The 11,047-nt window shown below is 39.8% G+C and overlaps 1 protein-coding gene across 1 annotated transcript; it reads left to right on the top strand.

Annotated features, from left to right (window-relative positions):
• The first annotated feature begins 477 nt into the window (after positions 1–477).
• cmpk2 (cytidine monophosphate (UMP-CMP) kinase 2, mitochondrial) lies at positions 478–5,613 on the top strand. The gene is made up of 5 exons (XM_014992155.2): positions 478–1,098; positions 1,829–1,943; positions 2,186–2,387; positions 3,437–3,670; positions 4,815–5,613. Exons 1-5 carry the CDS (start codon positions 517–519, stop codon positions 4,933–4,935), a joined length of 1,254 nt encoding a protein of 417 aa, XP_014847641.2. The 5' UTR covers positions 478–516; the 3' UTR covers positions 4,936–5,613.
• The last annotated feature ends 5,434 nt before the right edge of the window (positions 5,614–11,047 follow it).

Below are 11,047 nucleotides of genomic sequence, written 5' to 3'. Positions count from 1 at the left end.
TAGTTTTCAAAATTTCCAACATGAAATAAGTAAAATTTTGAAGTTGAAAAAAGTGGTAAAAACCAGCATATGTTCACCCTAAATACATGAACTGGCAGGAAAATGTTAAATTATTTCCAATGTTTTTTTTGTTTTTGTACTGGAATGATCACATGCATATTTAGTCATGCATATATTTTATCACTCTGTATTTTTGTATTTTTAATGTAAAGCACTTTAACTGCCTTATTGCTGGAATGTGCTACATAAATAAACTTGGTTGATTGGTTTATTTCAGACTGATATGCAAACTTTTATGCTGACTTTAATCAGTGTCGACGTGCAGAGCCAAAGGTCTGAAAACATTTTCAAACTCGAGTTTAACTTTTGGATTCAGAGGAAACGTTTATTTGCTGCACCCTAGAGGCGTCGCCTGTAAGTTTCGTTTTTCCTTCTCCGCTCGGTAACTTTCGTTTTCCTGACCACAGCCCAGCCGACTGCAGCTACACTGAAACCCGCCGACACCAGAACCGGAACATGGCCCGGCACCTGAAGCTTCTCGTCCAGCGGTGGTCGTCCCGTGTTTTCTCCGTGGAAGTGGACGGAGCGCCGCGGTACTTTGGGGTCAGAGAGCAGCTCCGTGGGGAACCGGTGCCGCCTGATGTGTTCAGTGAGGTCCAGAAGCAGGACAGATGTTACTCCCTGCTGGTCTGCAGCGGGGACCGGGTCACAGGAGACAGGTTTCACTGGGAGCTGAGAGACCGGCTGAAGACTCAGCTGCCACCGGGCTCCGGGCTCCGGTCCATGTCCTCCTTCATCCCGGACCAGAAGGGCTCGCTGCTCAAAGGGTATTTCCTCCAAAGCCGGGCTGGGAATTCATCGCTGATTGAGGACATTTTAACAGATTTGGAGCAGAGAAACCCCGTGTTGGTGTGTTCATACTCCCAAAGTGAAGACGGCCAGCAGTGGACTCAGTGTCTCTGGTACCAGTCTGAGGAGAACCCGGTCAGGTTCTGCGTGGTGCCTTCAGAAACACCAAAACATCATCCATCAGTTCTCAACATGATCAACTCTGATGTCTTCTACAGCCTGGAGGAGGCCTGCGACGTGCTGAAACAGGTACACTTCAACAATATCAAGCTAAGTTGCAACATTTTGCACAATGGCGCACTCATGCGGCAGAGAATGGTACTGCAGGGTCTCCAGATCCTGAAGATTTAAGTTCAGCGTTTAAGTCAAACATTTTGACGTCTTTTATGAAAACAATGTAGGAACGGGATGTAATTCATTGTAAAAATGATTTTTATGTGTGCAAATGTGGCTCATTTGCTGTATTAAAAGAAAAGTTTTTATTTTCTCGATTATTTAACACATTTTATTCTAAGTTTTAAGAACAACATTTGGGTCACTTTCTGTTAAAAATGATCTCAGCCGGCTGGTGAGAGAAAAAGTAGTTTGGGCACCCCTGGTTTAGAAGAAAGTATATTTTTATTGATTTATTCATTTTATTTTGAAGGGTCATAGCAACTTTGCTCAGATAGTGCAAAGGCAAAAATGAGTTTTAGGGTTGTAAAGTGTCCTAGTCAAAATCCAGACCTACGTCCAGACCTACGTCCAATTGAGGATCTGTAGCCAGACTTTAAATTTGACAGATTTCACAGCTGTTCTCCATCCAGTCTCACTGGCGTTGAGGTATTTTGTCTTTACGTGTTCAAATACTCACTAAAGTCTCAGATTATTACCTCTAAAAAACTAGATTTTTCAAGCGTTCAAAGAGGAGCAGATGCAGCAGTCTTTCTGTCTCCCTCCTGATCCACAGTGAACTGATTTTTTCCCCCATTTTCTGCAGTGTGGTGACATCATCCCAGAGACCCGGTCTGTACTGGGGATGCTTCCCAGCAGCCTAGATGCCAGAAGAAAGCCAGACTTCCCAGTGATTGTCATAGAGGGCCTGGATGCCACAGGTTAATGCCATTACCTCATAAATAAACACAGGATCAGCCTGATGGGTGGCTGTTCTCTGCTAAAAACATTACCTGTCAGAGCGCTCTGCCTAATGGAATATCACGTATCATGACCTCAGAAAAGTTACATCACTTTGGAAATGGTTTATTGAATCGTCTGATGCTCTTAGAGACTCCACTGTGTCAGGTAGACTCTCTTTAATGAAGAGAGAGTAACAAATGTTTTCACTTTCATTTTGTAGGAAAGACGACGCTGACAGAGTCTCTGCGGGACTCTCTGGGGGCCACGCTTCTGCAGTCGCCTCCCCAGTGCCTGTCCGCCTGGAGAGGGCGCTTCGATCGAGAACCGCCCCTCATCCGCAGGGCTTTCTATGCAGTGGGCAACTACATCACCGCTGAGCAGATAAACCAAGAGGCCAGCAAGTCTCCTGTTATCGTTGACAGGCAAGATGTTGTACTGTCATGTTAGAGCAGTGATGAACTCTTAACGGCCACCAAATTCACTCATTCTGTATGTTTTTGTTCTTCCTTTTGGGTTTATACTGCTTCTAAAACGCTTTAAAAACCACCAGGTGTTTATTGGCTTAGTTCATGTTTTTTGGTGTCTGTTTCAAAAACAAACCAAATGTAACATCACAAATCAGCAGGCACTGACCTTTCACCTACGCAGCCCGTTACCTAGCAACCCAGGTGGAGTTCCAGGACATTTGCCCAGCTGGTTTTAAGGCAGCATGCCTTGGATGATAAATTGTCTCAGTTATTCTGATAAACAATAATATTGTTCTTGTATATTACTTGAAAATTATATAATGGCAATGGCAAAACAGTGCAACAACATATTCTCAAAGAACCAATGAACATTTAACATTGGAACTGGAAGACATTTTCAATATCCAAAATACTAAACAAAACAACCGAAACAACAAATAAAACGATTCATAAAGTCTCTGTAAATAATTAGTCCTCAACTGCTTTGGCTAGTTGAGGCCAAAGCAGCAGACTGAAGACTGTTAGCGCCCAGTTTTTGGTAGAAAGAGAGAAAAGAGAAAAACGCTAATCATACAAATGGAAATTATTGACCTCATTTGAATTAATCATTCGATTAACTGATTTATTGTTTATTGCAACAGGCCTATGCATGCACTGTACAATGGCTGCTGGAAAAAAAACAAGTGTTTCAAGTCCCTCCAGGATGTTATGATGTTTTTTGTGATTGTTGCGGCATCTTTTCACAAAGTTATGATTTTTTTCTTTTGCCATAATGCGGCTTTGCAAAAAAAGTTGAAATTGCTGTACCTTCCTGAAATAACACATTGAAAAAAAGAGCACACAGATCAACTTAAAACAAATTGAAAAAGTATAATGAACATGGTTTGGATAGGCCGTAGACTTACCCTAAGCTGTTCAAGGACGCACCTTTAATGTTTCAGCCTTATTGTCAGGTGGTGCAGGAAGTCTTCACTCACCTTCAGTCAGCCATCTTTGATCTCCAGGTTCTGGCACAGCACAGCAGCATACGCCATCGCCACCGCAGTAACCGGCCCAGTGAGTAACCTTCCACACGAGGGCGCCGAGGTGTACCGTTGGCCCGGTGACCTCCTGCAGCCCAGCCTGGTGATCTTACTCACCCTGGACCCGGAGGAGAGGAAGAGGCGGCTGAGGAGCAGAGGTCTGATGAAGACCGACGAGGAGGAGGAGCTGGATCACAACAAACTTTTCAGACTCAGGTTAGACAAGAATGCTTGACACAGATATGTCTGAGAATCGGATCAAAGGTCCAACTCCAGTCCATTTACCTAGAAAGTCCGGTGTCTTCTTCAGAGGTTTTAGTGTCGTTTCCTTCAGTGATTCTTGGTGCAGCGCCCCCACAGGCCAGGAGGGGAACAGGTTGATTTGACCCAGAGCAAGAGAGAGAGAACCACAGCAGCTGGAGACAGAGCAGATGATAAAGTTCTGGCCCTAATAGAACCGAGTCTACCGGACTATCAGATGTGAAAATACCCATAGAGTGATTTTATTTTCACTTTTATTCACTTTTCAATGATTATTAGATTAGTTTATCATAAAAGCTGCCTCACACATTCTTAATTAGTTCTTAATAGCAGATTACTTCACTTATAGCAAAACATTTTGCCCGTGATGTAAATGAAACAATCTGCCAGTGGAACTAGTACTTTTTAAAATGAACATTAAAGAATTATTGACTTATAAGAAGCTCATTATCTTGCTGAAAAGTTACTTTTCAGTTAGTTTTATCTTATTCTAAATGTACTAAGAGAATAGAGGAAAAAATACTTAAGATTTTGTGTATTTGCAGTGATATTAAGTCCATTAATAGTTTTTGATGCCAGATTGTCACATATGAACAAATGTTTTTTTGTTTAGTTTAAGGTAGATGTCTGTGTTTGAAGTCACAGATGGCTGCAAACTGCGCAGCTCTTTCCCAGTCAGGCCACCTCAGTCTTCGTCTTATCCATCAAACACTTAACAATCAATTACCGTCCCGCGGGGGAAGCGGCTGATGAGAAGAAGCAGGTGATTAGTTGCCGAGCTGCTGTGCTCCATTAAGCCGGTCCAAACTCGCAGCCGCTGCCGGCCCAGTTAGTCGCTGCTCAGACAGGTCGATTGCTGCTTTCATTCATCTTCTGCGCTGACGTAATGGCCTGTCCACATGGGACGGCCAGATGTTGGACCAGCAGAATTAGAAAACAGACGGAGCTAGGAAGACGCTTTTTATTGGACTGAAGAGAAAAGCTGCACTCTCAGCCATCTGGGTTGTTTCTTTTCCTTGAAATAAAAAGCAGCAAAACCATCCTGTTTATATCCTCACACTGCTCACTTGTTGGTTGATGTGTTTGTGTTTTGCTGCAGAGTAGAGGAAGCTTATCGGCGGATCGTCGGCCCAGCCTGCACCGCCCTGGATGCGAGCCCCTCTGCAGACCTGGTGCTCCAACAAGCGCTGCTTTTAATTAGGGCCAAATGCCACTTGTAAACAGTCCTCCCTGCCTCCCCCTGCAGCTGGCTGCTGCAGTACCGGCTGCCGCCGCTGGGTGGCAGTAAGGTGTCGCCGATGAGGCGGCGGGAGGGCAGGCGCCCAGATTGGAGTGTGGAAAAGAGATTCTGCTCACAATGAGTAAAGGTTGAGTGGCCAGGAGCCAGAACGACATGCTGCAGAAAAAAATACATATTAATGGAGAACACAAACATTCTCTCACAGGAGGATTGTCTAAAAGAAAAAAGTCTGTTTCACTTCACAGCGATGAGAATCACACCTAAGCTGTAAATGATGCATGCAGCTTTCTAACTTAATAGGTTAAATTGTCTTAAATTTTCAAAACGAAACTGTAAATTTGAACACATCTTATTAAAGTAAAAAATACTCACAGTTTGTGTTGCTAACTTTGGCTAGGTTTCACTAAAAATAACTTTATTTAAAGCAGAGCTCTGCTGTAAATTTAAATATGCAAGAAGTGTAAATAAAATGATTTTGTATATTTATAAATGTGCAGAGTAAGTGAAATGTATAAAGTTAAAATATTATTTGTTTTTGAAAAGAAATACAACTAAAGAGTTTGAGCTGCAATGGAGACATAACATGCATTTAGAAAGATTATTATTTAATTTATTCATTTTGTTCAAGGAATTTTAAATAAAGTGGATTAAAGTTTAACAGGTCAGATATATCTGTAAAATTCAACTTTATGTTCTGCTGATTTTCTACAGAGCAACAGTTTGCACAACCTGTGAATATGAATGAACTTTTTGTTTTGTTGTGTTGCTAAAAATATATCAGTACTATAAGTGACAAGCAGTAAAACCTCATTTATTATCGAGTTTTACCCAATGCCTTCACTGAAAAATTCACAAAGTAACTTCTAGTCAAATTGGATAAAATTTTTCTCTAAAAAAGAAATTTTTTACCCACTTTAAATAAAGTTTACTCTACTAGCAGAGTTGAACTTTAAGAGTTAAATGTACTCTTTTTTGTGCAAATATTTAATTAACATTATTATAAAGCATACAGTATTGATGCTGAGGTTGTAATACCATAGATGCAAACTCATTTACCATCAATAAATACAATGGTTATCACTATTTAATGTCTGCCTACTATTAGCTTGTATTGCTAACATTAATTAGCATAAATATCTTCTTAATTCACTGAAATATTTCCCTCTTTGCTCCAAGTTGGGAAAATGAACAGGAATGTTTTCTGAAGCCAGAACGTTAAATGTAAAAATCAGATTTTTCACCAATCCTAAGCTCAGAATTTGAACAATAACTCTGAGGTTCTAACCTCAGAAAAATGTGGCAGCCATTTTGATGTGGCAGCTAAATCACATGTTTTAAAGGTAGTAATAAAAGGTAAATAAAAGGTAGTAATAAAACTTCACCTTAGAGAACTTCTTTCTCATTAAATCTTTACATGTTATATATGTTCATATATTATAATAGTACTAAATACGATGAAGTAATAATTCAATAGTAAGAAAAAAAATTATGCGAGTAAATTTATAATATTACAAGAATAGTGGTATGAGAATAAAGTTGCAGTATTACAAAAAGAACAAATATGAGAAAAAAGTATATATATATATTTTGACTTTATTCTCTTATTCTTTCAACTGTGTTCTTGAAATACAAGCCTTTATTCTTGTAATTTTATGACTTCATTCCTGTTTTTTTAAAATATTTTTATTTTCCTAATACTCCATCGTACTTCAATGTTTGAATTTGTAAAATACAAAGACACGTATTGCTATTATCTAGACTTACAACTTGCTAGTCTTGCTAATAGCTAAAAACAAACTATCAGCAAGACTAGCTAGTAGCATTTAGCATTTTAGTTAGCATATCCCACTGGTTTTCTGAAATATGGTTAAAATTGGTTTTAATGTAATTCCCAAACTTACATTTTGACTTCAGAGGTAAAAAGTTTCCAACATCAGTTTAGTTTAACAGCCCAGGCACCACCTGATACCCTGATCCGTGGTATATAGTACATATTATTCCCCCGCAGGATAATTCATACCATTTACACTTGATGTCTTCATGAACAGAAGCACTAAATACACACACTAGTACGCGTATTTGCTAAGAGTATATGCTGTAAGTCATTTCTACGAGCAGGAAGCGTGTATTTGGCCTTCGTGATGGGAAGATTAATTGGGGGTTTTAGTAATTATGAGCTTGGCAAAGCTGCGGGCTGCAGAAGACAGAGTGACCCATCTCTTTTACTGTGATGCATCAGCGCCGCGCCAACAAATGCAGACCCCATTCATATGGCAATTAATGGAGCGCTGTATATCACTGTCACTGCTACGGTCCCGCACAGGAGCGCGGCTTCTCGTACATTGAACCACCACGTAACGTACGTTCATAAGGATCTCTCTGTTTACAGCTTACTGTATTCATAATGCTTTAACTGCCTGGTGGCTCAACAGATGTGTCACGAACACAAAGAGTGTGAGTGAAGCCACCAGGCCTCGAGCCAGAGATCAGACGTTACCGCAAAGTTGTGTTTGCTTTGTGAGTTTCACGCTGATTTTCTTGGCAACAATGAGTAGTGATAGCGCCCCATTACTGTCCTTCAAAACAGCTAATGTAGCACTGATGGCCCATAATCACACAGGAAAACAAACTATGTTCATAAACTAATACTTCTTCAAAGTTACCTTAGATTTAATTTCAGCAACTTGATTTGGTACTCAACCGCAACCTTCCAAAAGTTAGTTTTAGTCAGTTTTCCAGCTGACACCTAAAAGCTAGTTGGGTCAAACAGTCCACTGTTTGACCCAACTAGCTTAGTTAGACCCAACTAACTAGCTTAGTTAGTTTGCTAACTAAGCTAAATGCTTAGTTAGCAAACTAAAATATTTAACTTCAAATGTAATTTGAAAATCTTCAGTCAGATTTAGAAATGAAAATAAAACTTTTGAGTTTTTATTAAATACTAACTAAATATTTAGTTAACAAACTACAACATTTGGCTCCAAACTTAATATTTAGTTAGCTAGCAAAATACAAATAATGGCTGTTAATTTTTACCTGCTACCCTATGAACCCCATATGGTAACTAAATTACCAATCACTCAGATTCACTAACCAATCAGAAGTGTGAACTCCAGAAAACTGAATAATGAAAGTTTTTTTTTTTTTTTTTTTGCAAATTGTTTTTCAGGATAAGTTACATTAAAACTGTAAAAAGTTTGCAATTGATCTAAAATGGTGGCTTTTTGATACGCTGCAGTATCTTTGCCTTTGAACAGCATTTAGAGAGCCGAGTTACTGACTGTAGTAAATTTAGTAGATAATTAGTCTGTGACTCGATTCGTCTTTGAAACGTGGCTTCTCGATTTATTCTGACAAGAGCAACAAACTCCAAAACAAAAGCATAGCAAAAGTTATGGAATGGATTCAAATATTACAATGGTGACGATAACAAAAACTAACTTAAACAATCCTGAAATAAACTGGATGAATTTAGATTTTAAAAAATAATGACACCAAGGGGAGGTATAACAATTTAGCAACAATACCACAGAAGAAGAGATAAAGGAGGTCCTGGTCTTAAAGTCACATGACGGAGTTTTCAAAGGTGTTCCAGTCGGGTAAGGAACATCCAAATGACCAAAAGAAAAATAAATTTAGTGTAATTATAACAAAAGAGGAAAACATCCTGGTTACTCCTGCATATAGACAGTAAATCCAGCATACAGTAGCGAATCAGGCGAGAGAAAGCTCGCCCGGCATGACGCCACTTTGCACTACACTCCTCTACTTCAATATTTCATCTGCACAACAGAGACGGAGCCGCGGTGAGGAGGAAAGCCCTCCATGAAATAATTAAAGATCCAGCGGGGATGCAGCCGCTGTCCCATCCTAACTAATAGATCAAATGAAAGCTGTCCCTCAGATCATTAATAATGACTGCGGTGTGGAGACTCAAGGCGTGGGGGGCGGGAGCGCAGTGGACGGGTTCAGGTTTGGAGGCAGGGCGCAGTGAAGAACACGCTCTTTTTAATGGTGGGGGGTTCGTATTGTAGTCCGATTCCCTTGGTAAAAGCCTCACTTGGCTGCCACATGGAGCGGAAAGGAGTCATGCATATGATTTGGCACAGAGAGTCTGAAACCCTTCAGCTACGTCTGTATACAACTCTCGTCAAATAAACGGTGACAGGGCAGGTTAGCAGGGGCTAATAACGCTGCCTTCAATCAGAGCTGGCTTTGGAGAGCCAGAGACAAGCTAACGAACGAGGAGGACGAGAAGAGGAGGGGAAGTAGTGGAAGAGAGAGTGGGGGTTGTGAAAGTGTGGAAATGTTGTCATCTGGAAACCCGGGTCCCTCTAGATTCCTCTGGCTGTCAGGTTTCCTCAGACTGTCCTCCATCTGCCGCCTCCCATAACCGCCATCACATGTTGGTCTGTTCACATTCACAAATATCAGCATCAGCCGCAGAAAGAGAAGGTTATAAATAAAACCGGATTAAAAACACAGCTGGGGAAATATGCCTTGGACCCATCAATGCTTTCTTTCCTCTGTAAATATGTTTCTAACGGGTTCCTGACAAGAAATTCACAACAGCTGTCTAAAACAACCCAAGTTTCACACAAAGAAAGCAACACAAGTAAGCCACATTATAACAGCTTTTATTGAAATTCAATCAGCATTTCATAAAAAAGCAGTTTTTGTTAGTAAATTATAATTGGACGTTGCAGCATGACGTCACGGTCGCAGGATCCCGCCCCCATCTCCCTGCTGGAGGGCAAAAAGCTGCTAGCTGACGATGACTAGCATTGGTTTAGCTGTTAATATAGCATGCAAAATCGTAAATGTACACCTCATAGAAATATCTATCTATCTATCTATCTATCTATCTATCTATCTATCTATCTATCTATCTATCTATCTATCTATCTATCTATCTATCTATCTATCTATCTTTAAAAGTCAGGAAAAAGTTTTAATTAGGAAAAACAATAGTGAGGGAGAGGGAAGTAGTTCAGTTATGCTAGCTTGACTATGACAATTGTAGCATGTAGATGTGACGTGGAACTCTGTGTTTCAACTAAACTCCAACTCTGACTGATCATCAGTAGAGCAGGTGTTTAAATTATCTAATCCACCGCCACTGCGTTAGCTTAGCTAATAGCAACAATTACTTATTAATGATCACAAAATAAACATCAAGACTGAAAACATTAAACTGTAACAGACTTAGCGTTCTATTCTTGGTGTGGGAAATTTTCAGTTGCTATGGCAACGAGTCTACGTGTAGCGTAGCTGCTACAGAGAGAAAAACGTGGTTTTGAGTTGTTCTGTAATGGATTTTCTGTTATTTTTTCCTCTGCTGTGACACACTGCACCTCCAGGTTTCAGTTAGTTCATGGTTCTACGTTGGCAGCGCAGCTACCAATGGCATGTAAAATAATTGTGTTTTTGCTCTCAGGCGTTTTGCACATGCGTGACATTTACGGATGTAAACAATAACATGCAGTTAGCAGGTGTTTGGACCTGCGGCTAACTGCAAGGGGTCCAAACGTTTGGGATCATTTCCCATTTTTTTATTCTTCATATCCTTCCTCATAATGTTTTTTCAGTCCAGTACCACATAAATGCACTAAACACTTTGATTACACTTGTTCTGGTGTCAATATCACCCAGTAATGGGTTTGCACTGTAAGTGTAATCACATTCAAATGAACTGTGTTCTCCTATTTTAGTGGTTTGTCCAATAGGGTTATAATAGGGTAATAAACTCCAGTGTTTTCTTTCTTCACCAGTGGAGTCTTGTGCAGTGACTTTAGAGAAATATCAACAAATATTATATTGCATGAAAAGATTTTAATGAAAAACATTCCAATATGATTTTCTTTCGTCTGATCTTAACTTAAAAACAATTTTCAGTTTTCCTTTAGGTTATTGTTTTAGTGGGAAAAAGTTTCTCTTCTGTCACAAATCCAACAAAGTCATGAAATAATTTTCTTCTTACTTTTAAGTTATGATGCCAACAGTGCTCATTGGAAAGGTTTTGAAAAATCTTTATAACTGGTGTTTTGCATCAATAAGCTAACAAAATGGTCGAATCTTTGCTTTTTCCTGGT

Source organism: Poecilia mexicana, unplaced genomic scaffold (assembly GCF_051168715.1).
Source record: "Poecilia mexicana isolate PSO_F unplaced genomic scaffold, ASM5116871v1 scaffold_22, whole genome shotgun sequence".
In the NCBI taxonomy this organism is placed as follows: domain Eukaryota; kingdom Metazoa; phylum Chordata; class Actinopteri; order Cyprinodontiformes; family Poeciliidae; genus Poecilia; species Poecilia mexicana.
Note: the sequence above shows the minus strand (reverse complement) of the source record. Positions and strands in the feature narration are given on the sequence as shown.

Excerpts from the sequence above, each read along its gene's own strand:
- cmpk2 (XM_014992155.2), top strand. The coding sequence starts at position 517 with ATGGCCCGGCACCTGAAGCTTCTCGTCCAGCGGTGGTCGTCCCGTGTT. Across the intron at positions 1,944-2,185 it reads AGAGGGCCTGGATGCCACAG|GAAAGACGACGCTGACAGAG; the intron begins GTTAATGCCATT and ends TTCATTTTGTAG. Across the intron at positions 3,671-4,814 it reads AACAAACTTTTCAGACTCAG|AGTAGAGGAAGCTTATCGGC; the intron begins GTTAGACAAGAA and ends GTTTTGCTGCAG.